The 27940-nt window shown below is 42.1% G+C and overlaps 1 protein-coding gene across 1 annotated transcript; it reads left to right on the plus strand.

Moving 5' to 3' along the window:
- Nucleotides 1-83: 83 nt before the first annotated feature.
- On the plus strand, nucleotides 84-27886 carry wdr90 (WD repeat domain 90). Its single transcript, XM_071539506.1, has 42 exons — nucleotides 84-96; nucleotides 247-338; nucleotides 437-613; nucleotides 1872-2010; nucleotides 2165-2335; nucleotides 3143-3269; nucleotides 5851-5918; nucleotides 6438-6502; nucleotides 6736-6990; nucleotides 7419-7484; nucleotides 7564-7674; nucleotides 7985-8130; nucleotides 8267-8324; nucleotides 8669-8787; nucleotides 9264-9425; nucleotides 9545-9675; nucleotides 9889-10005; nucleotides 11574-11809; nucleotides 12933-13069; nucleotides 13667-13797; nucleotides 14084-14214; nucleotides 15221-15382; nucleotides 15766-15894; nucleotides 16277-16410; nucleotides 16529-16569; nucleotides 16704-16817; nucleotides 18115-18264; nucleotides 18377-18459; nucleotides 18563-18665; nucleotides 18909-19030; nucleotides 19591-19747; nucleotides 19971-20161; nucleotides 20810-20978; nucleotides 21220-21343; nucleotides 21853-22024; nucleotides 23598-23720; nucleotides 24313-24487; nucleotides 25376-25506; nucleotides 26330-26473; nucleotides 26615-26731; nucleotides 27219-27300; nucleotides 27488-27886. The coding sequence occupies exons 1-42, from the start codon at nucleotides 84-86 to the stop codon at nucleotides 27643-27645; spliced, it is 5433 nt and encodes a 1810-aa protein (XP_071395607.1). The 3' UTR covers nucleotides 27646-27886.
- Nucleotides 27887-27940: the final 54 nt, after the last annotated feature.

A 27940-nucleotide genomic window follows, 5' to 3' on the forward strand; every position in this document is an offset into this window, starting at 1 on the left:
GCGTTGTGCTGATCTTTGCCAAAAGTTGGCAACACGATTGAGACATCAACAGGTGGATTTACTGTATGCAACATTCTTCATCGATGGCCTCCAGAGGTAACATTAACGTTAAAGTTGCTTGGTTAATGACACACCAAATTATACAGCAATGAAGTTAGACCTACTTTAGCAAAGCTAGCTGTGTTTACCAACAGTGAAAGTCCTAGTTGTTACCATAACCATCTGCTGAACCCTGTATCTTTGCAGTTTGGCAGCATCCATATGTCAACATATTCAAACATGTGAGAGTTGAAGATTGGAAAAAGTCAACAAAAGAGGGGGATGTGTCAACATACACGGTAACTTGCAAATTGTGGCATTTAAACAATATTAAAAAACATTCAGACCAATTAAAGAGCATTTTTTCGTTATCTCCACTCTCCATGTATCCCACCAGGACAAGACACTGAAGTGTTCAGTGTTCCGGATCAGGGGGCCTGTTCCAGCCAGCAACTACATCCTTGTACCCAAAAGCAGTAATCATTCCCTGGGACTAACAGGGCGACATTTCTACCTCCTCTTCAGACCCACTCCTGGCAAATACTTTGTGGTCCACCTTGATGTTGCTGCAGAGGTACTGATGTGGACCTGGTCTGATTTGATAAACCCTGGCACACTATGTATTTGTGTAATAAAACCCATGGTATGCTTTTTTTTCAGCGGTGTTGGTTAAGTGGTCATTAATTGGGTTGCTGCTTCTGCCATTGAGCCCAGTCCCTGACATGCCAAACATGTTTGAAATACAAAAACTGAATGGAATTTCTTTCCGGTTGCTGTCGTGATGATAATGAAGTGAGATGGGTTAGACCTTGGAGTGCATCACAGTGATCCTGGCTGTGGCATTCAAATTCTAGAGGATATTAATCAGATGTCTCTCACAGTAGTTAAGAGTATGGTACAGACATCCAGGAAATATCACTAAAAAACATGCAGTTGATTGCCCTAGTTAAAAGAATCCGTAACCGAATTGGTTAGAAAGGCAGCTAAACCATTTTCATTCTAATAAGGGAATGGCATCTGCGGCAGCTGGGTGCTAATGCCTTTCAGTGGTAGCGGTTAGTAAAATGACAGCTCTTTAGGATTATTAGCTTTGATGTATCCTGCTCAAATTGGCCTTTCCCACATGCTTCCCCCTGTCCAATAGTTAGTCCAATAGATGGTTCCTGTGCTGCAATCTCAACTGATGTCAAAAACGTTACTTTATGCACTAGTCACTGGGTAGAAATGTCATTGTTTTTATTTTAAGGAAATTAATCTAAGTGTCTTAGACTCATGATTTCATTACTAAGTAGCCTGGATAATGAAGCTAACATATTTTTTTGACCAAGTTGCTAACTTCTTGTGGTGCCACTCATGTTATGTCACAGGAGTTAATTTGTTTTTAATCCACCAGTAGTCTCATCCAAAGCTCTGCCTTATTAGCTTTTTATGTAATTTTGCCATTTCAAAGTGCGTCTCTTTAATTAATTAATTAATTTCAATTAATTTTAATCTGATTGAAATTCAGCACAGGGAGCAATTAGTCTACAATTAGTCAAATTAAACAGTACCACTGAAATATGTTCAAACATTTTAAGTCCCTTTCTTGAGGTCCTAATTTGTACATGAAAGGGATAATTTTACGCACAATAAGATAGATGTTGACATGTTAACAGATAATCAAAACAAAACCCCAGAAATAGGCTTAGTCAGGGAATGTTTTTAACAGTCCAATCTATTATAATTATGAATGCCATATAGTTAGAGCTCTAAGTCTGATTTAAAAAGTAAAGAGGTATTTTCTAGATTGTAAGCTACATTTTATCTTTCTCTCTCTGTGTTGTGCTGTGCAGGAGGGTCAAGTGGTCCGTATCTCCTTTTCCAACATGTTCAAGGAGTTCAAGTCCACAGCCACGTGGCTGCAGTTTCCTTTCCTGTGCGGAGCTGCGAAGGATTCTGTCTATGAAAGCACAGCCAAGTCAGCCAGACATGGTAAAACATACACTTCCTTGTTATTCATGAGCCCAAATTGATTTGTGGGTATATAATTGTTCAGCTAATGTAAAGATAGTCAAGTAGAACTTATATCCAAATAATCTTGCATCTCTTGGTACTGTTCTGATACTATTTATGTTTGTGGGAGCAGATCTGGTGGGTCCAGCCCCCTCTATGGTGCGTTGGACCTGTCTGATGATGGATCTGCAGTACACCCTCTCTGTCTACCTCAGCCGCTGCCACAGTCACCTGAAGAGCGTCAAGCTTTGTGCCAACATGGCGGTGAAAAACATGTTCACCAGTGACCTGCTGCTAGATCCTGGTGAGACTAGCTCCAACCAAACTGTGACCAAGGCTATAAACACTGTCGTCCAATACTGGCGCTGTCTCTCCACCCTTTGTGAAGCTGTGTTTGATGCTGTTTGAAATATATTGGAGCCAGTGACTTGTACCACGTGGCTGGGGACACAGAGGGAAGATGTAAATTGTGTGTGTGTGTTTGTGAAAGTCACCAGTGGTTTTCTACTTGTTTGAGGCGATGTTGGTAATGAGCCAAAATCAAAATTGTACCAGTGCTGTCCTTTAAAAAAGCACTCCAGTGTGTGAGAGAGAAAAACATAAGACAGGGCTTTTCAATTTCATGAAATTGAGTAAATAGCGCCATTATTGGAGCTCTAAGGAGTGCCTGTCAATCATACCCCTCTATTTATTCAAACCATTCAATAATTGAAGGACCAAACTACTGCTTTTCTTTGGAAAACATTTGAATTTCTTGAACAAAATTGATTTGTTTCACAGAATGTTTAATCTCAGTAGTTAGAAAAGGGCTAACCTTCTTTTATATTTTATTTTTTCATGTCATTTGAGAGCACTCAATATCTTTCAATAGAAAGAAAACACATTTACGTAACGAGCCATTCAGGATGTCAGTACCATGAGGGCAGACTCATTTCACCCAGGTGTGTCCTCAGATTTCTGAGTATACTGTCCTCTTTGTGCATGCTGGACTGGTACAGTTGCTCATTAGGCCAAGGTTTGTTATCTCTTTTTGAATTAAAGTGGGTTTTTTTCCTCTTTCCCTCTCAAAAGTTATTTTCATCTCCTGCTCCTGTCCTCTCTCTTTCAACAGGAGTGTCCTTCAGTGAAGCCAAGCTGATGGGCCTGGCCTCCTCTCAGGGTACAGGTCCCATGCCCCGGGACATGTCCTTCCCCGTGGCCAAGGGAACCTGCTGGCACGACCTCTACGATTACATCAGGTGGGGTGACCTGACCTGGGAACAGAATCAGCATAGTGCTAAAGGAAAAATCCATCCTAAAACATTGTAACACTGTTAAAAAAAAGAGCTCTTGGTGATGTACGTTGCATTTTTGGAAACATTTTGTGGTTTAGTGGTGTATTTCTCTCATTCCCATGGATAACTGGCCACCAGAAGTGGCTGGCTTGGTGCTACTTTGAGATATTTCCAGCACAGCTACAATGGAGTTTGATAGCAGAAATGTTTTCAGCCATCTAAAACATCAGTGGTAAATATCTGGTTTAGGTGTCAGTCCCTCAGAAACAACAAGAACAAAGGCTTCTTTCTAGACTCACCGATGTTCAACAGTCATACAGGGAAAAATCCATTATAAAAGAGGCAGATTCCAATTTTCTACACTGACATTAGCCTCAATAGCTCCACTGTCATTATCGCTATTGCTATTGCTCTCTCTACCTGCATGTATAACCCACAGCAGCAAGTTCACGCCCATTCTCTGGGGGTTGTCAAAAGGCATTCTGGGAAATGTAGGAAATCACTGAAGTAGATGTATATGAGGCCGGTTAAAGGAAAATGGGTACACCAAAAACATTACAACACCTCATCACAACATAATATGTATATCACAAATTGATGATATGTAACAGTGTAAGAGTATCCGAGGGTGGATTTTTCCTTTTAAATATTGCAGTTATACCTAAGAAGGCAGCGGTGTTCTTTACCCTGATTATGGGTATGACAGTAATGCAGTGTAACTTTTCTGTTATTCAGAGTAGAGTATACAGATATGCGATATATAGTTGAGTAGAATGTATCGATACATCAGAATTAAAAAAAACCACAGGAGAAACCATGAAAGATTGCCTACTAGCTCCCTGGTTACCACAAGAGTTGGCATAGCAACCAATAAAGCATATATAGTAATTACCAGGGGTCTCATTTATAACCGTTGCGTACGCACAAAACGGGGCCTGAAAGAGGCGTACGCCACTTCGCACGCAAAAGTTGTGATCTATAAAAACAAACTTGACGGGAGAATGTGCGCACCTGTACGTAAACTCTGACCCATGCGTACGAATATTTTGGAGACAGGGGAAATTGGCGACGCAGATGGTGAGGTGGTGAATTTAAGCCAGATTGCATAATGATGCCTCTCACACATTTAATTTCACTTAATATCAAACGTTAATTATAGATCCACGTTATCATAAACATTCAAACCAGCAGTGTTATTTGTACGTGCGCTTGTAGTGAGCCATAACTATTCCATAAGCACCTTTCAATTTGAAAAGATATAAGCCAGCTCAAATCTTAAATCAAAGTCTGCTCAATATTTCATCAGCGGTTTCTCACCATCACATTCCCCACCCCCAGAGCGCAGAGGAGAGGGCTGGACTGTATGGTAACTAACTGATGAACTTATCATCATCGGTTGTAGAAATCCAAGATTATATCAAATAGCATTAAAGAATTGCAGAACAGAGCGTCAATAGTTCTTAATAATATCTTCTAATACTGTGCATATCACCAAGTACGATTTTAGTTGTTATATAGTTTTTGTGTGTAAAATCGCTGCAGTAAACACGACTGTGCTGTCAGGCTCACAGAGCGCACTGGAGACACTGCGGTGGCTGCCACACACACTCTGCCTTCTCCAGCCACCTCACCCGGCACATCTTCACCACCTGCACATGGATTGTGTAAATTAGCAAAGTCTGGAAATTAAGCCAGTGACAGCTCTCGCACAATGGTTACACACCATATTATCCTCATTATCAGTCCTAATCATAATGCAGGCCAAGTTCACCATAACAAAACCGACATAAATAAAAAAATTGTGTTCACCTATCAAACTTCCATCTTCAAATGACATCCCAGGGTGGGAATTCTTTTTTTGCCTCCAACTTCAGATCTGACCACTTTTTTTTTTTATTTCTGGTACTGTCCTGTCTGTCGCACTCACTGCATTAACTGCAGCAGCAACGTGTTGCCACTCGCTGCATTTTCTTTTATTTGTGACCCCGCTGCTGTGGCTACCAAACAATATGTGCTTTCTGACCTCCACCTCACCCACAAGCACCTCGATTTCTGTGTCAGAAAAATTCCTTTTCTTCGTCTTCCTCTCAGTAGTTGCCATGATTCACCGTAACAGCAGGCTCATTTATATGCATCAACATTCATGTGGTGCTTTGCATTGACCATTTATGGTTGAATTTGGGCGTGTAGAGGGCAGGATATGAGGCTGATCCACATGTGCACATTTCCAGGTGGACTGTGATTTATAAAGGGAAAATTGCCTGCAGGTGTGCGTACGCACGGTTTTATAAGTCTGTGTTTTTTTTGGCACACACCATTTTCGGCTTTTGTGCGTACGTACACTTTTAGTATGGATCCTACGCACAGTTAGAAAATGCTTTTGACCAATCAGATTCACTGGCTGAAAATACCTGTTGTTGGTATGTCATTTTCCACATCTACAGCCTACATTAGTGATTTGAAACACTGCAGGTAACTACTGTGTCACACAATTACACTTACTATTATTATTATTATAAACATTATTATTGTCCCTTTCCAACAGGTTTCCCTCAGAAGGAGCAAAGCTACCTTTTGACTCCATTCAGAAAGACTGTCCCAACCCTGTGTCTGGTACGTGAAATAACACACTGCTCACCCAACCTCATCATCATACTTTAAACTGTGCAGATTCTTGTGGGACATGTGCTATGATTTCTCTCCTCAATACCTTTTTAATATATTTTACATATATTGCTAATAATTTTCCTGTACACATGAATTACAGAATGTTCAGTGAGCTTGCTCTTCAGTGCGTTTACGCTATTCATATTTTTAAAGGTATATTCTCCCACAAATAGACTATATATTTTATTGAAGTAGTGTTGAAGTCAGTGCTCATTTACATGTGCTCCATCTCTACTTTGTACTAGAAGTTCCAATTTTTTACCAACTTTTATTTTGTCATACACTTTGGCCTATGTTATGCTTGTATACATTTTTTAATACCATTCATACCTTTTTTTTAGATTATTCTTTATCAAAATAAATGAATGAGAGCCAATTGGAACTCTTAAAAATTACCAATCACTTCATATGAACTAATGAGTTAATCCTGATCCTGGTACTGTATATACTGTTTGTCTTTCCCAGGGTGTGTCCCAACCCAAAAAATCCCCATGAGAGAGGAGCCTCGCTGTGTCAACATCAGCAAACCAGTGCAGGACCGTGTGTCCCTCATCCAGCAGATCACCACCCCAAAATCAGTAAGTCTGATGTTTACCCTAGAACTGCTAACTTTGTACATTTAGCATCTTATATGGAGCCTCTGCGATTTCAGTGAGCACGATTTTGTCTGTAAAAGTATGACAGAGGGTGTATGCTAGAGTTTTCTGTTGCAGGCTGCTCTGCTTCTCTCAGTTTTACCCGACATGCTGTTCTGTGCCCTCAGCTCCCGAGGAGTCGAACCCCGCTGGTGACCAACATACCCGCGCTGGGTGTAGTCTCCACCATCCAGAATGGAAAAGCCTCCAACGAGGACTGGCCTTGCCACAGTGATGACCAACACCAGCGGGAGTCAGCAGGCTCCGCTTCACACCGATTGACATCCAGGCCGCCCTGCGGTGCTGATGACGGAGGTGTACACGTGTACGTGCACCCGGAGGATGACCTCAGCAGCCACAGGGAGGGAAGTGAGGAAGACGAGGTGAAGTTTCATCCTGACTGGATTTTACACTGCTTGCATTTCAATGCTAGATATTACACACTCACTCAACCACACTTAATGGCATAAGGAAATCCATTCTACACTACTTTACGCTCTTTTTGCATACCATGTTCAGTATTGTGCTTCAGTGTCAATGTTGTGCTCAAGTATGTCCTTGACTCAATGCGGCTTTTTACAGTGTTCAGTGTTTTACAGTTATTCTGTTGTTCTTTTTTATATTTCTAGATTGTGTGCACTGCAGTTTCACACCCTGTCCATCTGTCGTCAACCAAGAAAACCAAACAGCAGGTAAGAGGAGATGAGAACAACAGAGGGAGATAGAACAGTTGTCGGGACATAATTTGTGTAAGAGCTTATGTTACAACATTTTTGCATTTACTTGCGTTTTCTATTTGCCTTGTTAGAAGCTGCTTCCAGACCCCATTCTCAGGCTCAACCGAATCATCGGCTTTGGAGGAGCCACCACCAAATGTGTATGTTCTAATAGAGATACACCTAACAAATAGCAAGGAGGTTGATAGAAGTCTAACAGTTTAATTTTCTTCACTCTAGGCCTTGTGGACCAAATCTGGTGATGCAGTGGTGTATCCCTGTCACGCCATCATCATCTCTATGAATATGTCCTCTAGCCAGCAGAGATTCTTCATCGGACACACTGATAAGGTATACAGTATATGTGATGTGATGTGTTGTGCTTACCCTGTAGCAAAATGCCTTTCAATGTGTAGGATGGCACAATTTATTGTAAAATTGCACCCGGGTGCTTATTTTAAAATTTTGTTATCGGAGCGAAACGTGATTCTGGCAGCCTCCTAAACAAGATATTCTGGTGATGCACAGAATTCTTTGCCTTCAAATGAAGCTGCACATCTTGTTTATTGGCAGTAACCTAGTTTTTTCTCGTTGTGTTTGGTATTTCAGCAAATTTAATATCAAGCCCCAGTGTCTGTTTTCATGTGTGTTTTCACTGTAGGTGTCTGCACTAGCATTCAATGGCAACACAACTGTGCTGGCCTCGGCACAAACTGGCAACCACAGTGTAGTTCGAGTGTGGAACTACCATAAAGGAAACTGCCTGGCCATGTTCAGGACTCATGCTCATTCATTGTCTTCTCTGAGGTGATCAACTACACACACACATATACACACAGCCAAACACACAGTTCATTTTGTTTTATAGATATTGAGAGCTAAGCCAGCTTTGACCTCTCTCATTCACTAATTTTGTCTTTTTTTTCTTCTCTGTCTCTCAAAGCTTTTCATTCAGCGGTGGTGTTCTCTGTGGTGTGGGCAAAGACAGCCACAGTAAAACGGTAAGGACCGCAAATACTCATTTTTCATAGTGGAAATTCGAGGGCCTGTTTTCCTAACATTGTGTGGATGAAAACAATCCACTCTAGCCGCATTCAAAATCTGTAGAGGAATCAGAGAGCCTTGGGTATTGATGGAACGATGAAAGATGCTATAACAACACAATCTGTCAACACTTGTCTGATCTAGTTATCATTCAAATTGGCCATTGCTATGCTACTTATGGTATAGTTATTTTCACCGCTGATTGCGTTCTATGGGTTAATCTCTGCCATTTGGAGTGTGTGAGTCAGTGAGGCTGTGGGCTGACTGTGTCTCTCTGGTGTCCTAACTCAACCTTTCACAGATGGTGGTGGTGTGGAACACTTTAAATGTCAGTAAAGGAGGAGAGGTGACCGTCTTAGCCAAAGCACACACAGATGTGGACATCCACACCCTGAAGGTTGCCTTCTTTGATGATACAAGGTACCCTCCCTTGCTCTTTATTTGTAATTTTTGTGTAGATATGATAATGTGAATAGCTAATATAATAGTTTACATGCACGTCTGGACACATTTCTGTTCATACTGTATGTTCTTCCATCTGTAGATCTGATAATGTAAATGGCTAATGTTGATGACACTTACACATCTGCTCTGTGTATTTAATAATGTGCAGAGCCAACGGTGCACATTTTGCTCACACTGCATATATGCTGTAAATTCAAAGATGTGTATACTGCATTATATGCAGTTATATTATATTAGCATGACAGACACTATATCTTTATCTTCAACTTCCCAGCAGGGATTATTGAAGTTCCATCTTAGTTTATTTTGCTAATATCACATTATTTCAGCCTTCAATTATAATGAGGATAAATGATGGTATAGATTATTAAAACTTGTGGTGTGTGTGTGTGTGTGTGTGTGTGTGTGTGTGTATTGGTATCCATTTTCAGGATGGTGTCATGCGGTCGCGACAATGTCCGTCTGTGGCGAGTGCGGAACGGAGGCCTGCGCTCCTGTCCAGTCAACCTGGGCGAGTATCACTCTCTGGACTTCACCGATGTGGCCTTCGAGGAGGGAAACTCTGCCGACCAGCAGCTTGATGATCGCACACTGTGAGTCAGCAAATCAACCTGATTACAGGGTGCATCCTTCTCTCACTGAAACCATCAGGGTTTACTTTGTTGGAAGAAGTGTGAATCTATTCTGAATCTTTTTTCCTCTGCTCCCATAGATTTGCCAGCAGTCGGAGTGGCCATATCCTGGAGATTGACTACAGCAGAGTGGGTATTAAAAATGTCAGGAGGCTGCTGCCCGCACAACAACAACACACACACCGCAGGGAGAAATGGACATTTAACACAGGTGGGTCTGAAATGAGTTGAGAGAGAGAAAGTCTTGGTTAGTGGTCTAGTGGAGGGATGGGGTAGAATGGATTTAAACCAAAGAAAAGTAGCAAAGAAAAGAGAGAAATTTAAAAACACAGAGACATGCATCAACACACACATAAACAAATGAAATAAACTGTAAAGACGTTATCAAGAGTTCTGGACGTGTGTGTGTTTCTGTTGGTCTCAGGTCCAGGCATTGCCATCAACAGCATCAGTGTGTCGCCGTCATTCTGTGCCACAGGCTCTGAGGACGGCTTCCTGCGGCTCTGGCCCCTCGATTTCTCTGCCGTCTTCCTGGAGGCTGGTAGGGACAACAGAGTCGGCATAACATTTAGCAGCAGCAAACTAACGCTGCCTGTCACTCCTTCACTACAAGCAGGGATAAAATCAAGACTTTGTGCATAGATGATATCTTTCTAGGTTTTCAGGAGATAACTTTTTCCCCTGCCTTTTTTGATACTGACCACGGTTTTCAAAAAAACGTTCACATCACAACGATCGCATCACATCACAAACGATCACATCAATATTTGGGGAATCTAGAGATTCCTCTTAAGATTAAAAAAAGATGTCAGAGGCAATCTTACTTTAAGGGGAAATGCCACTGAAAATGTCTGTGATCAGAGCGGTTTTGATCACAGGCTGGCTGAAAAATTTTGAGAAATAGTAAAAAAGACACGCACATCCCAATACCAAATAGGGTGGGTGCTGGATCAAAAAATACCTTGCAGAGTTGAAAAAAAGAGAGATCCGCACACCATCTCACCAGAGAGAAGAGCCTTGTGCTCGAAACGTCACGCAAAAATAAAAGTCCTTTATTCGGGAGCTATTTGGTGTGCGGATCTCTCTCTTTTTCAACTCTGAAAAATTTTGAGAACCATCAACATTTTAAATTCTTAAATTGAATGGTATTTGCCCTCATGAAGGTCACTGTTACTTAATGTGACATCATTGGCTGTACAGGTACATAGCTCAGCTGTCCTTGCTGATCTAGTAAAACTGACACACCACTACCAAGCTTGTTTGATGAAAATATTTTATCTGGATGTGCAGAGACTGTTTGAACACAGACTAGCTATCAAAGTGTTGGATGCACACATGAAAGGGATCAAAGCTCATCCACTGGCATTTCACGCCGGAATCACAACTTAATCTGAATGTTGCTGCAGACTGTGCAGAGCTCCATGCAAGGATACCATGGCTCAAAGGTAATGAGATGAAATTCATTTGTGGTTATCGATTGTAGTATTACAACATTTTTTTTTGTTGCAATTTTGATTCACTGATGAAATGTTTTCATCAGGAAAACTTTGCAGACAGCTATTATAAATGAAGCATTTGTTTTGATTTACCGATGTATAATCAATGCTTAAGTAGAATAAATCCAACATAATCCATCTGCAACGGAATTATGCAGCAGCAACAGATAGTCTCATTTGAAATCAATTAACTTCCATCAGATGTTTAGATTATAAAGTGCAATCTGGGTGGATTGCAGTTCTGAGATATGAGCATCGAAGATTTGTTTTCCCAGCTGGAAAAACTGTTATGTATCTAACCATCTTTTTAAATATTTAACCCCCAAAGGTTCTGTAAAAAAAAGACACCACACAATTTAGCATGAAGTAACATTCAAAGATCATGAATGTGTGGATAATAGAACCTTATAATTCCAAACTCACTATGTGCACATTAAAGGATTATGCAACCACAGAAACTGCAAATCCGTAATATATTGGTCAGGGTTTTATATAATATCACACATTTGCACATATCCATACATGCAGGTTTGTATGTATGCACTCACTCACACCCTCACACAGACCTCCATCTATGTGCAGGATTACTCAGACGCATGTCACTGTTTTCCAGAACACGAGGGGCCTGTGAGCCTGGTGTCGGTGTCGGCGGACAGCCTGCAGGTTCTGGCAGCCACCTCCACTGGTAACCTGGGTTACCTGGATGTGAGCAGCCGGGGCTACAGCACGCTGATGCGGTCGCACACAGACAGTGTGCTCGGCTTCAGCGTGGACGGCATTCGGCGGCATCTCACCACAGCCTCCTGCGATGGCACCGTTCGCATCTGGAATATGGATTCCTTGCATCAGGTCAACCAATAACATATAATACAAAACTACATGTTTCAAGCAACTGTTATTATCCTTTTATTATGTCTGAATCCTACCGTTTTAACATTTTTGGTATTTAGTTTTCAATATGTTTCAATAGGGCTCATAGGTGTCATTTCATTCCTTTCATAATTCCTTCTAAGAGACGCCTCCTTTTAGTCGATTGAACCAGCTAAGTAGCTTGGGTCCAGCAAGATATAATTTATTAGTTATTTTACTTTTTTCCGGCTTGTGTGTCATCTCTTTACCACTGTGCAATCACCACACTTCACTCCTCTATACATATGTGCTATCAAACTTCATCACAGTGTGGTAAAAATCATGTTCTACAAATCATGTACAGTATGTTCAGAATCTAATTAGTACAAGCAAGTAAAAGCTGTATTATTGTGTAAATGTAACTTTAATTGTAAAGCTTCACATCGTAGCTGAGATTTTTCACACTCCCACAATCCTCATCTTGTATGCAAATTAATTTAGATTATTCTCCTTACTACAATAGGAGACATTAAGGCAGCAGATCAAACAGGGAACCAGAGGGCTGAGATCACATTCAAATAAACTGCTAATTAATTATGCCATTGTCATGGGACTGTACACAATCTGTACTTGTTCTCTCTTCCATTGTAGAAAATGTCCAGACCTTGACACTCTGCCCTCTAAATGTAGTGTTCTCTGATGGCTTCCCTGTTAGATAATTATACTCTAGAGATGATGGAGTGACAGATTTATTAAGACACTGCTCATTTGCTGGCGAAACTGACCTGGCAGCCCATAATTGCTCCCCATTTGCTCTCTGTGACTGCTGTGAATTTCCGGTCTGTGCCCTGTTGTCTTAATGATTCCATTCATTTCAGTCATAATCAGCACCACAATATTGATTCACAGCATGCAGTGTTGCAGATTTTCAGTAAATGTGTTACAGTAAAATATTGAAACAGTCATCAGTGCTACAGGAATATGCGCTGATTTTACCATCTGGCCCAAAACTCCCAAGTATTTATTTTTAAATTGAAGAAACTGCCATTATCTCTGTTTTCTCAAAATTGGCATGTATACAGTATAACAGAATGCCCGTCCTCCTGTTGTCTCCTGTGCACAGTTGTATGACTTCATGTCGGAGGACAGCCCCTGTTCTGTGGCCTTCCACCCCAGCCAGCAGGTCTTCTCCTGCGGCTTCAGCTCTGGCATCGTCAGGGTCTTCGACATCTCCAGTGCCAAGCTGCTGGCTGAACACAAGTACGTCCAATAAAACCTGGAAGCTGTATGGTATGGAGGGGGGGGGGAGCTGGCATCTGGGTCTGATGTACACTCTATTGAATTTGCTGTGGTAGATAATAGACTTAATTTAACATGAATAGCAAAATCATTCAAATTTATTACATTTTCCTGAATAAAACAGGATTACCCACTTTTGATCCATGCAAATTGATTTTGGACAACTGGCCACATAACCTTCATAGGAGAAGAGAAGACAGTAGGCCCTGCAATTCTAATTTGCAAATTCTAATTGAACAAATAATGCCATTTTTGGTGTTAAAGGACTTTTAGAGTGACCTCACCTTATGAAAAAAAGTCCTTTAGTCTTTAGTCCAATTCAGGTGTGTTTTTGTCTTTTGTTTTCAGCATTAGAAAGGAAAAATGTTGTAAACAGTTGAGGTGGAGGTGTGATTTACAGTATTTTTTTGAACACAGAGCTATCAATCCAATTCTTTTTTTAACTACTTCATTTTCAACTGTTTGCAGCATCCAGGAGGTAGTAATGACTGTTTTCTGTGTACGTGTGTCTGTGTCTGTGTGTCTATGTATGTGTGTTTATTTATATATATATTAAAGGCAGCACAGAGGAGAAGTGGTGGGCCTTGCTTTCTCTCCAGATGGAGAGTTCATGTACAGCGCTGGCTCCCTGGGCTCTCTTACACTCTACAACTCCTCTGAGGAGGACCACCATGTGATCAGAGTACTGTGTATGTAAACACACACACACACACACACACACACACACACACACACACACACACACTGACTGACGCACAAACACACTTGATGTTTGTGATTCACTTGCTAACTAACTGGCTAAGGCCAGCCCATGTTAAGTGAGTGGACTTCAGCCAACTAGGCTTTCCACCTCGACAGTATTCAACCAGTGCTGGTATTGCTGAACAATTTGAATTGCAGCCATAAATTGGCATATCATGCAGTGCCTATTGAGCTGCACTGTTTGTTTGATTCTCTCTGTCCCTGATTGGTTAGGTAATGTGGTGGCCCGAGGCACTGAGCGCGCTCCAGACGCTCTCACACTGAGCAGTGACAGCCGCTGTCTGGCTTTTGTCGGGCCCTCGGAGTACATTGTCACCATCGCTGACGCACGGTCTCTGGAAGAGGTATAATACACACTGTCACCTTTCAGCATGACGCCCTTTGGTGTGTACTAGCTCAGCTAATTTAAGACAAGGTTTGACTTGGAGTTATGACCAGGTGGTGACAGCTATCACCCTTTGTTGAAATGATCTCTCTGGGGGTTTTCACAAGGAACAAGTAATTCACAAATCACACCCATTTAGATGTTTATAAGGGCGTTTTCACACCTATAGTTTGTTTGCTCTGGTCCGAATCAGTTGATGAGTTTGTAAACTTGTAGCGTTTTCCCCTTGGTTCGGTTTCTTTTCACACAGAGAAAAATCCAAGCGAACCAAAATGCATCACTACAAACAACGTGAGAACGTTCACTCTGCTTATTGGTCAGATGTGTCTGGGGCGGGAGCAAGAAAGTAAATACAGGAAGAAGGTCCTGTGTTCTGGACTAGTGCACATTGCTATGCAACATGAAACAACGGCAGAGTTGGCATTTGCTCATAACTGTTGTAATTATCTGGGCAATATACCAGGCAAAACTGTACCAGCAGAAATCCGAATGCACTTCGAGGACACGTCTTGAAAATGCTATACTGGCTACACCTGGCTATACCTGGCTACAGGAGCCGTTTAGCTTAAACTTGCGGAGTAAATTGAGTACACCTGGTAGTTGGGTCGGATCGAGGTCGGATCATATTCCCACCACAAACGAACCGCTCAAGAGTTCGTTTGGGACCGGACTGAGACCACCTCCTCTAAAGGGTCTCGGTGCGGTTGTTTTGGTCCGCACCTGAGTGCGATTACTGTGTTCACACCTGCCCAAACGAATCGCACCAAGGGGGGAAACGAACCAGAGTCCGATTTAACCGGACTAAAAGCGCAGGTGTGAAAACGATCTAAGACCAACTAATCAGTTTGAAACAGTCTCCCTTTTAAAGTATATTCACAAATGCAGATTCCCTGTCACCTGAGCCTGAGCTTTGTCATGTTGTTGTTCTTTTGTCAATGTGTCCCCATTGCCTCGTCCCTCTCTAGTTACTCCGTGTGGATGTGAGTATCTTGGACGTGGAGAGCACCAGTCTGGACTCTGCCTTGAAGGTCTGCTTCTCTGCGGCCTCCGCTGGACACCTGCTGGTCGCCACTTCTGCTAACAAGATCCTCTGGGTTAGCACCAAGACAGGCCGTCTGCTCCGAGAGGTAACACCGCTGAACTTTAACACATTAGCTGATCGTGTTGAAGTAGCAAAAAATCTCACTCTATGAATATTACTACTAGTACTGAAAACTCAGAGTCCCTGTCTGTGAAAAATCAGGCCTGTGATGCCTCCTGTTTGGTGGATGTCTGTGGTTTGTCAAGGATTCAAGAGGTAACAGTGTAGAAGTCAACATTGTGAAAGTGGATTACTTGAATGTTCAGTCCACTCTAAAAAGTCATATATGATACAGACATAGTTGTAACTGCTATCTTTCTCCACCAGATACAATGCTCTGTGGGCATTTTGTTACTCTCTATAAACAGCTTTTTTGTGAGTTCCACTTCGACAGTGCTTGTTGTTGCTGAATGTATACCTTCCTAACAGGTGTCCAAGGTGCACAAACACCAGTGTTCATCTCTGGCAGTGAGTGAGGACACTCAATTCCTGCTGACAGCTGGACACAATGCTGTGAAAGTGTGGGATTACAACATGCAGCTGGATGTCAACTCGCAGGTAGACAAACAATGAATTCATTTGTATCTTTTGGAATGAGCACTGTCAAGTCAATCCCACTAGCTTGTGTATTTGCCAAGTATGAGTCACGTAAGCATCTGGGCAATATTGTGATTGAACCCAATGCAAGATATTCTGAGACAGAACTTGTTTATTATAACATACAAACAGAGAAATGAACATCTTGTGAAGACAGCAATTTCACACTCTTTAACTTAGAGCAACATATGACTCATATGTGATATGAACAAATTTATCACAGAAAGTATGTTGTCTTCAGCAGTTTTAGTATTGGAATTCATGTTCTGGCTGCAGTGTTTGTGTTTTTTCTGGGATGGTGTCGGTAGAAGTTTAAACATACTGTATGCTCTGTCTGTACCAGATGTTCATAGGCCACAGCGAGCCCATCCGCCAGGTGAGCTTCACCCCTGACCAGTTGGGCGTGGTCTCAGTGGGAGACGCTATATTCCTCTGGGACTTCCTGGCACACCCTGCAGACTCTCTGAGTGACAGCCGGTACTAATCCCTGTTGCGTGTTTGATTCTTCTGATGTGATGTGTGTGTTACACCTCGTCACACATGTTAGTTTTCAGTGCTTAATGTCCAGTGTGCTCTGTTTTGTCTTCACTCACAGCTCACCACTCAAAGTAAGCTACGTCTCGCCTCCCAAATCAGGTAAATTCACTTTATTGATTTCATACAGTAATGTCTGAATGACAAAAATGTTACCTGATACAAGTGGTCTGATTACTAATAAATGATTTGCTGGTTCTTTTGTTTTCCTGTATCACTGACAGCTCAACCAGAAGCTGAAGTGAGTGGAGTGCTGCTGTCCAGTGGGATGCCTCGACAGACGGCGCCCCTCCCCTCCTCACCGCCGCCACAGCTGGACATCAGCGCAATAGACCGGGTTGACCAAGACGGTGAGGATATTTATTCCACTTTTATTGAATCCACCAGCACACCTCGTCTATTGCTATCTATATGAAAATGCGTGGAAACTGAATAACTGCTTGTTCACACTGTGAGCTACTTGGATGACGGGTCGCTCTAATCTGACCGATTGTGGGCGGTGAGCGAGGCTCCGATTGCAGCTGTGTTCTCATGCAAACAGTTATGCCCAAGTAAAATTAGATATGTATTTATACAGATCATGTATTTTTTGCTGCTTTGGTATTGCCTTTCATAACATTACATTGTTTCAGGGAGTTAATACCGCTAGCTAGCAAGTGATAATTAGGTAGCATTAATTGAAATATACAGAAAAAAACCTAAGAATTACTGAAGAGCTAACAGTCAAACCCAACAATGGATGCAACCATTCTCCAAGCATCATTTTTAAGATGTTTTTTCCTGAACTGAGAATTGGGAAGCTTTGAACGGCTGTAATCAACCTCACATCCATTTTTCACTTGATAGGAAGAACTATTGTTCAAGAAACAATGACACATCGGTGGGGAAACAAGGAAGCACAGAAATCTGAGTGGCTGTTGATGGCTGATGACCACAGAAAGTTCAGCCAAAGCCAACTTTTCTTGGCCAACAAGCTTGTTGACCATACACATATCGGCCAAGTTTCCCTGGTCACTCAGCTATTTAGGAAATGAATGAACTTCCAGTGACTTGTTGATCATGTTGCTCGCAATGTGGAAGCACAGTAAGAGTTGGCAAATGCTATGGAGGTTTACATTCAGACACTGCTTCATGATGCTCACAATTAAATAATTCTTTCAGATCTGGCTAATCTGCAGACAGGATACATATCCACCAGGAAGCTCTCTTTAAAGCACTGAGAGCTTTGCATATTTTGTAGCACTTAGACTGGCAAGCGGCAGAAGTTTGACATATTTCAAATTTTTTTTCTTTTTCTATTTTTTGCCCAATTTGATGTTGTCAGTTCCTGATGTGCTCCACGGTCCCGTCGTTGTGCAACCCTCCTGTCGGCTGGGAGGGTGTAGGCGATCACGTGTCTCTCTCCGTGTTTCTTTTCACCTGCCGGCAAGGAGGAAATATTTCAGCTCTTAACAAAAGAAGGCCAAGCCGCAAACAGGTTTTCACTAGTTGCTTGGCAACAATAAGAGCCATGAGCAGCATTTCCATCAGGAATGCGTTTAGTGCTACTAGCTAAAAATAGAGGTGTCCAGTGGACACAGGGGCTTACTGATAAGGTTTGTTTTCTTGCTCAGTTATATTTTGCTCTCTCCTGTCTCCCTCCTGCAGCTTTGGGCTCCCTCTCTCTTTGCGACGATGCCCAGTTGTCCCCGCCCGTCCCCCTGCCAGCTTCTCCTGACTCCAGAACTGCTATCTCCTTCCTCAAAGTCACAGAGCTGGCCAACTCCTCTCCACTGAACACCAGTCAAGTGGATGATGGTAAATACCCCATTCAGCACTAACAATGAATGGACAATATCTCCATTTGTGAAGATTTTGTGATTAATTTGCACGATATTTCTGTTTAATTTAATTTTCATGGCACATTTAGTTGAGTTGAAACGGAACAAGCCAATACGTCCAGACTGTTACAGGCACTTTAATCCACGTTTCAAGACCTCCACTCTTGATCAGGTAAAGAGCATGATATAGATCGATATATTATATAACCCTATATAATAAATTAGTTTGTTGTGTGTTTTAGAAAGATCACTCTTAATATTTATCTGCTATCCAGGCTGCTGTAGCTCCCCAGCCAGGGGAGGAGGGCATGAGGCTGAAAGCAGTGATTGGCTACAATGGCAATGGGCGGAGCAACATGGTGTGGAGCCCAGACCAAGGTTATCATCGGAAACAAAACTAACTACAACACTATGACTAAAACATCAAACTAAACTAAAACTGTTAAACACTCTGAATAAGAAGCTGAAACTAAAATGGAAATAAAAACTAAACTTAAAAACCTGAAACTATAATAACCTTGGCCCAGACAGAGGTAAAGCTGCATCTCTGATCTCAGCTGTTCATCAAAAGAGGCAGTATCTGTTTCTTTTGGCTTATCCAGACGTTCAATTCTGTTGCAGGATTATTTGCCTACTCCTGTGGCTGTGTGGTGGTGGTGGAGTATCTTCACACAGGACATCAGAGACACTTGCTGGGCCACACTGAGGAGATCTCTACTCTGGCAGTCACAAACGATGCACAGGTACCTCTCTCAGCTCCACATTCAAGAGTTTAGTGAGTGTAATGATGAATGAAGGGATAAGATACAGTATATCTACCTTAGTACAATCTTGTAAGATTTTGGGTCCCTTTGGTGATTTTTCAAACCACATTGGGTTGGGAAGCTTTCATCTAGTGAGAGTCTACTGTGGTAAAAATGCCTCTAATTTGTAAAATACTTCTGAAAGTCAACACAAAGCACTGCTGATGTTTTCTAACAATATTTTTTTTTTTTTGTGAAATAAACACGAAAATATATTAAAATATACACGATATTTGACAAAATTTGATAGGAAATTAGTGCTTAATTGCTTTTTGTTGTTATTTGTTTATTTATTTATTTATTTTCATTTTTAACTCACAATGGGTTTGGATTAGAAGTAACTGACTTCAAAAATCCTAACCGCTAAAACCATTGAGATTCATGACATGGTAGGCAACTGTCATAAATCTTGGCTGTATGGACCAACATTGCATCCTGTGTCCACTGTGATCATGAATTCAAATGAATGGCGCTCGGTGTCGGTGTTGTCTCCCCTCCAGACCGTGGCATCAGCAGCAGGCGGCAGTAGTGGCACCAGGAGCCTCATTTGCATATGGGACGTCCAGAATGGAGCCTGCCGTAATACCATCTCCTACCACAGGGGGACGGTGCAGAGCCTCGCCTTCTCCAGGGACGACCTCTTCTTCCTCTCTGTTGGTTAGTAAAGTAAAGCTGGAATAACTGTTCCTGAGGATCTAACAATTGGGCTAAATTTTGTTTATTCTCAAAACCGCTTTTCTCATACGTACTTCCACGCATTAGCGCAGTCATGAGAATTCACTCGAGTTCTCTTGACTCCTTTAAAGTACAGCAAATGTCACTGCTGTTCTCCATTGAATGCCTCCAACACTGACCGCTGACGCCTCCCAACATCCTGTAGGAGACTTCTCTGACCCCGAGGTGGCACTGTGGAGCAGCAGGACCTTCCAGCTGCTGTCCAGTGTGAGTGTGTCCGGGCCGATCCACGACGCAGCCTTCAGCCCCTCAGCGGCCAGCCAGCTGGCCTGTGTGGGCAGCCAAGGAGCTTTCTTCTGCCTCATCCACACCCATGGCCTGGATGTGGACCTCAAGGTACACTTCAAACTCACTGAATCGTAGATGGATGAACTTATGAGTCGTTTGAGGACTCACTTAGTAGTGAATTGTAGGTCAATGGTCACAATGTAAGTAGAATTCAATAGTGTTGCATGGTGTACTGAAAAAATACTGGGTACACCATATTTTTTGTAATGTCATATTTAGTACTGCCAGCTTGCAAAGAATAAACACTTGCCCACATAAGTAATTCCTTGTAAAAACATTTTGCAGAATTATACACATGCAATGTTTTAGCAGATACTAATGCTCCAGATGACGTCAGATAATCCTGGCAAACGGCAAACAATGTACTGCAGGGAAATGGTTTCAGAGTAGAGTATTTCAAATACCCTCTTTAAAAGTACCACCATTGGCATTTTGATGGGGAAGCAAAGTTTACAAGAATAATTACAGCAATTACTGAATTTTAAGTCTTACTCTATGTTATTATGTTATTTTATTTATTTTAATACTTTGAGTTTGTGTTTTTGAATTGCCTTCATTTAGCATACAGTCACCTTTTTTTTACAGTGAGGGAAACATAGTTGAGGGTAGCAATGGTGTCAGTTGATGGAATTTTATCAATCTTCTAATTGTATTGGCATTGGTACATTAGCATTGACCAATCCATCACCCTTATAGGTCCAGAGGGTGAATACACCAGAGGAGGTGGGTGATGTGGAGCTGACGGCTCTATGCTACCACACCAACTCCATTCTGTTCACCGCCACCAATCGGGGACATGTTTGTGCCTGGGACGTCAACACACAGCGCTGCTTCATGACCTGGGAAGCTGACGAGGGAGAGATTGGTACAAATGAGTCTAGAATCTGGTCATTTTCTGTTTGGTCAATAAATATTTTTAGAAAAATGGTGTTATTGGTCCACAACGCATGATTTTCTTTCAGTGGTTTGTATTGATTTAAGGGATGCTTTTAATTCAGTTGGTAAAACAGCATAAAATATTCTTTCCTTTTTGAGTGTTTGTTTGGCTCATTTTGGTCTCGGATTTCTGTAAATAGAAAATGGATTGATGTGGTTTCTTGCTGCAGGTGTGCTGCTGTGTCGAGGGAACCGTTTATTGACAGGCAGCAACACCCGCTGGTTGCGGCTGTGGGGGATCGAAGCTGTGCAGGGCATGAAGCCTGGGGGAGAGGTCTCCATCATGGAGAACAGGTCTGCAGCTTATACTCTGTAAACATCCTTCCGCTGTCTCATCTGTGCAATAGCTTCTTTTCTTCAGGTATCTCATCTGATGTGTCAGTATTTATAGCAGTTATATATAAAGACCAATGCTGAAGGTGGAGGATGTCGATGGCCACCCTAACCATAAGGGCCGTGGACGCAAGTGTAAAATTATAGATGATTGCACACTCTGTGGTGCTTTTTAACTCCCTGCTGGGCCTGATTGATGGATTGGTGGACATTTGTAGTGAGGCGCAAAAAATACCTCACTACACGTCAGAGAGAAAAATATACCACCAATCTACACGAGGAATAACTGCATATGTTTTGGTGTGTTATATGTGAACTGGTTAAGGATGTTGAATATGGCATCCTCTCACCCTCATCAGGAATGTTTACCTGTTTGTATCTTGTATATTAAATACAGTAGGTATTATCCTTATCCTGAGTCTCCATGTAATGACTAGTCTGTTCTCTTTGGTCTCCTGTGTGTCCATCAGTGGGGCCTTGGTGGTGCTGGAGCAGGAGATAATGCTGGACGGGACAACGGTCAGCGCAGCCTTTGATGTCACAATGGACATGGGCATCGTTGGCACCACAGCCGGCACACTGTGGTACATCAACTGGGTGGACAACAGCAGCATCCGCCTCGTCAGCGGACACAAGACCAAGGTATTAATGTGAGCTTTATCACACGGTCAAGTTAAATTAAAAAAGCACCTTTAAAACAGCCATCATCACCAAAGTGCTGTACAAAAATCCCTGCACAAATCGACACAGACACACACTGGCAGATCATACGGAGTCAAAGGCTAAAGAATAGAAATGAGTTTTGAGATGAGTTTTGAAGGCGATGGAGGGGGCAGACCTGATATAATGCGGGAGGCTGTTGTGTCAAGGGGCAGCAACCATAAAGATGCAATCCCCCTTAAGCTCCAACCTCAACCACAGAACATCCAAGAGCCCCTTAACCAATTACTGAAGCTTTCTAGGGGCCTAATGGGAACGTACGAGATCAATAATATAATTTGGGGCCGACCCATTTAGAGCTTTAAAAACAATCAGTTGAATCTTACAATCAATTCTGAAGCACAGTGGGAGCCATTGAAGAGAGGCCAGCATAGGGGTGGTGTGGTCCCTTTTCTCAGAGCCAGTTAGAAGCCTGATGGCAGACTGACTCTCTGTCTACAAGAGAAATTCAGACAGGAGGAGATGAAGGCATGAGTGACTTTCCCAGATATTGGAACGAGGGAAAACATTTGATTTTGGAGATGGTTCTAAGCAGGAAAAAAAGCTGGCTTTCACTACTGAATTGACTTGTTTATCAAACTAAAGGTCTGACTCAAAGATCAAATGGGATTGTGTGAGGAACTAAGGCTACCTAATGGAGTATCATCTTTTACATCACTTCCTAAAATATATTTATATAGACTTGTAATTGTTTTTGATCTGGCTCACTTTCAGTCTTGTTGATTGTTTGATCATATCATCGTTGTTTAATCTAATTTTTCTCATTTTATTTTATGTATTCATTCATTTGTTTGATCTATTTATTTTCTTTTAACCTGTTTTTCTCTTAAATGTGTCTATCTATTTTTATATCCTCATTTATTTTACTACTAGTGCAGTGCCCGTTCAAAATAGGCGTAGGCTATCAGTCGCTTGCTTTGAGCTGCGCTGCTGCACAGAGCGCTGTTCACTTGTTTTATTCAAAGTTTATTAATATTGAACTTGTGTCCAATCCAACACTGCATGTCCTTGGGTCCCCAGCAATACACCCGCCAAGTGTGAAGTAGATCGGACGAACGGTTCTCGAGATATGCGAAGGACACACATACAGAGATTCCTTGCTTTAGAGTATGATTCTCTATTTTATTCCTTCCTGCAAAACATTTATTAAACTGTGCTTTTAGATGAGTGCAATACAGACGATACAAGTTATGATTATTATTATTATCACACCAAGATTTTTGATCTAAAATTTAACACAAGTGCCTAAGCCGTCCAAGTTATTTGCAATAATTTTGATGGAGTCAGAGGGTCCAAATAAGACTTTATCCAATTTTTTTTCTCATTTATCTGGAGAGAGGTTTGGGCCATCCAGTATTTATATCATTAAGAAAGTTCATGAAATTATTTAAATTGCATTGATTTTTTGATCTTAGCAGGAGATAAAGCTGGGCATCATCTGCAAGGACACACTGGCTTCATCTTTGGTACTTGTGTGTTCCTCTGTGCTGTCCAGGTGAATGACGTGGTGTTCAGCCCGGATGAGAGCCACTTCGCCACCTGCGGGGAAGACGGCAGTGTGAGGGTCTGGTCGGCCCCCAGCAACGAGCTGGTGGTGCAGTTCCAGGTGCTCAACCAGGTGAGGGAATACAGTCAGGTGAAGACTACACATCAGTCCTTTAGGGAAAGATTTAACATGACTAGTGGAGTTTAGTCCAATTTAAACAGGAGGAACTTCGATGACTGAATTTGTGACTTCTCAGTTATAGACAGCCTCTCTAACCTCTGGTCCATCCTCAGCAAAACATTATGAACAGGGTTCCCACTGGTCAGGGAATACCTTGAATATCATGGAATTGGTGTACTTCAGACAGGAAAAGTCAGGAATATCGGATTTTTAGCAGAATGTATTGCACACACTTTTATTGCATTAGATGGTGGTTTCCAGCTGTTTTTCTCCACAGCAAGCCCAACTGTAGGGGAAGCCAGCCTGTTTACCCCTTTTAGAATATTTTTGGGCTAAAAAACAACATCAACAAACCCGGAAGGAATAACTTGTTTAGGTCATGAAAGTGCCGTGATGGAATTTTACATCAGGGCCTCAGTGGGGAACTGAGGCCCTGATGTAAAAACTGAGGCGGTGTGTGGGAAGATGACATAAATAGGTACACTCAATAAGGAATCTGTGCACCATGACTTAATACATCCTTCCTCTGTCCTCTGTTGGTCAGGGCTGCGGCTGTGTGTGCTGGAGCCCCGTCCTCAGCTCCTCTAAGGGCAGTGCCTGTGTGGCAGCAGGCTACAGCGACGGGACGCTGAGGATCTTCCGGCTTGCCTCCTCAGAGATGGAGATGAAGCTGAACCCCCACGCTGTGGCTGTCACTGCCATCCAGTACTCTGCTAATGGTGAGAGAGGACAGCACTGTCCACTCAAACCGTCCAGAGAAATTTGTATCTGTTTACAGTAATTATACTACTTAAAGGAAAAATCCACACTCAAATACTCTTACTCTTACACTGTTATATGTCATCAATTTGTGATTGTGCATTCCAGGAGTTATGTTGTGATTAAGTGCTGTAATTTAATTTTTTTGATGTACCCACTTTCCCTCAGTATGCCTCGTCTACTTCAGCTAGTGATTTCCTACATTACCCAGAATGCCTTTTACAACCCCCAAAGACCGGGCATTAACTTGGGCATTGGGCATTTAAATATAGCTATCTAGCCAATGAATTTGTGAACATTGGGGCGTGTTTATGATCGCAGCTGAGCCCCTTACTCAAGATGGAACATGTCTTGTGGCTGCATTGCATTCTGGTCTATTGAGGCTGTTGTCAGTGGAGAAATTGGTCTCTCTGCCTCTTCTATGATGGATTTCTCCCTGTATGACTGTTGAACATCGGGGAAAATTGGTGGGTCTAAAATTGGTGGGTCTAATTCTGAGGGACCGACACCAAAACCCGATGTTAACTGTTGATGTTTTAGATCTCTGAAAAATTTTCTGCTCTCAAACTCCAAAAAGTACACCACCAAACGACAAAATGGTCCCAGAAATGCAAGCTACATCGCCAATAGCTGTTTTTTTAAAAGTGTTTTAGGGTGGATTTTTCCTTTAATATCAGAACGTTAATATGATAATGGTTGAACGGTCAAAGGAGCAGCAGGGTTGCATAGTGAGGAGGGAGACCGCCCTTCTACTGGACGACCCAGGTTCAAAATTTCTCCTTCGGGGATCATTAAAGGACCACATTACATTAAAGCTGGTAAGGTTTATCTAGTTGTGGCCCCTGCAGGTCGTGTGATCCTCTCGGCGGGGCAGAACGGCCTGGTGGCGGTCAGCAGCCCGGTGAACGGAACGACTGTCCGTGTCATCAGGGACCACAAAGGGGCACCGATCACCACCATCCAGTGTGTGAGCAAACAGGTCAGAATTATTTTTTGTGCTAAGCGATCATTGCTGTGGAGTTTCTGCACTGCGCTTCCCAGAGATCGCCTGTCAATCAAACAGTGTGGGGGCGGGACTGCAGCATCTTTTTCCTCTCTGTTAATGAAGTTTGAGTTTCTGTAGGTGGCGCTCTTTTCTTTGTCTGTTCAGTCATGGTGGCTATCGCTGCTCATGCTAACTACTCAGTTCTTCTTCTATTCATTCCAAACAACCTACCCAACAGTGTTGAGAACGGCAGATGTAAAAGCTTTAGATCATTACTTTAGCAAATGTTGAGTTTTGTTCCAAATGAGAGGCTCTGAAAAAAGTGACATTTACTTTTTAAAAAAATAATAGCCAGACAAAAATGTTTTACTTTATATCCGCTATATTTTTAGAGATACTGAATAATGAACTTCAGGTAATGCCTTTCTTCCATAATGGATACACATGTATATTTTTTTGTAAATGAACTCTTTAAATGCACTTCCACTTTCCACCCCATGTAATTTTAATGGGGAATTGAAATGCCATAAAACGTCTCCAACCTTCTTCAGTACATGTGCTGCTGTTTTCTGCAAGACCCAAATAGAAAAAACATTCTGTGACATTTACTTGCATCATCTCTCCTCTGCTCCTCCTCGGAATGAATACAAAATTATGGAAATTAGGTGATACTAAGGGTGCATATATGAATTGAAATGAAAAAAAAATTGAAGAGCTTTCTCAAATGCTTCCATTGCTTCTCATGACATTTTCTGACATTTTTTTTTGTCATTTTATGACATTTATGTCTGAAGCTATTTTATATTCTCCTCCCTAGTACAAGGAATTTGGACTGGAAGGAAACGAGATGTGGTTGGCTGCCAGTGCAGACAGGCGCGTCAGTGTGTGGGCTGCTGATTGGTTGAAGGATAAGTGTGACCTCCTGGACTGGCTGACATTTCCTGCTCCTGCCTATTTTGAGGTACCATCTGTGTTTTAATTGGTAGTACTCAGTAATGACTATAGATGGATTTTGGAAATGTGCAATAGAAATAAAGTTTGTTATTATTGATTAAATATTTGACCATTGACCATCTGGTTGTTTGTGTTGCCACATTAGGAGGATGACGGCCCGCCTCCCAGCCTGGCTGCCTTCTGTCCCGCCGACCCCAGCCTGGTGGTCTACACCGGCTATGGAGTGGAGAAAGAGCTGTCCTACTACAGCCTGGCTAAAAAACAGGTACCACAGCTCAGAGGTTATCAGCATTTTTTGCTTGTGAGCCCTTAAAAGGAAGCAATGCCTACTCACAACCTCCTGTCATAGGCTGCAGTGGTGAACAGTTTAACCAAAGGATGATTTTCCCTTTTCCGGTTGTTTCATTTGATTATCAGAGGAGGCCTAGAGTCTTGAAACTAGTCAGTATTTAACAAGAAAAAAGCAAAAATTAGACGAAAATCAGAAAAAATAGACATGATAAAAACTTTGTATAGCAGAAATATGCTTTTTCCTGTTCCATAAATCATCTTGCGACCCCTCCAAAATTATCTAGCGACCCCCTTGGGTGTCCTGACCCCCAGGTTGAGAACCACTGCCATAGCTGACGTTCCCCCTGCCTGCCTGTTCTATCGTTTTACCAAGATGTCTCACACCTACACAGAGCAGCTGCTGTTGACAGAATATCCACATGCATGTGTCATCTTACACACTCTGCCCTTCACTGCTACAGGTAATAAAGAAGATTGCGCTTCCCCACTGGGCCACGTGCTTCAGCCTCTCCGACATTCATCTCATAGCTGTGGGATCAAAAGGTGCATTCTGCTCTTCTTTGTTTACCATTAAATCTAACAGTTATACAGTATAAAGTATATGCTTGCCAATAAATGAGTAACTTTAATGAGATTTAATGAGCTTGGAACATGTTTGTAGTTAGTTTCTCTGGACAGTCCTTTGTTAAATGTGATTGGTTCTCATCAGAGTGTTTGGTCTCTTCTTCAGAGCGAGTGCTGAAGTTGATCCGGTCCAGCAGCGGCCGGTTCCAGGACTTCCTGCACCACAGCGACTCCCTGCAGACTTGTCACTTCTCTCCGTCTGGGAAGCTCCTTTTCACTGTGGCTCACAATGAGATCCTGCTGTGGGAGGTGCAGGGTCTCTAGACGACCTTCCAAACCAGAAACCACAGTTGGTTTGTGTCTGAAAAATGTTCGATATGGACTGACAGCTGAACAAGGTTTTTAATAACTTAAGTGCACTAAATGTCAAGTTCGTCCCCATGCTCACATGCCTGAATGTTTTTTTTAATAGAGGATTGATTAATACATTTATGTAATTTTATGGGTTCATAGACTTTGTTTTTGTTTTTTTTACAACTTTTTAGAAAAAAGATTTAATTTATGAAGAAGCTTCCTGTAACATTTGCTACACTGTTTATGACATGAATGTCATTTTGTT

The sequence above is a fragment of the Centroberyx affinis genome, unplaced genomic scaffold (assembly GCF_046629955.1).
Source record: "Centroberyx affinis isolate AG114_WGS23_722 - 3 ecotype Tasmania unplaced genomic scaffold, CSIRO-AGI_Caff_v1 ptg003464l_1, whole genome shotgun sequence".
NCBI lineage: Eukaryota > Metazoa > Chordata > Actinopteri > Beryciformes > Berycidae > Centroberyx > Centroberyx affinis.

What these genes read in the sequence shown, in the direction of transcription:
- wdr90 (XM_071539506.1), top strand. An exon ending in ATATGGATTCCTTGCATCAG is followed by an intron (nt 11,810 to 12,932) that starts GTCAACCAATAA and finishes TCCTGTGCACAG; the next exon opens with TTGTATGACTTCATGTCGGA. An exon ending in AGCTGGATGTCAACTCGCAG is followed by an intron (nt 15,895 to 16,276) that starts GTAGACAAACAA and finishes TGTCTGTACCAG; the next exon opens with ATGTTCATAGGCCACAGCGA.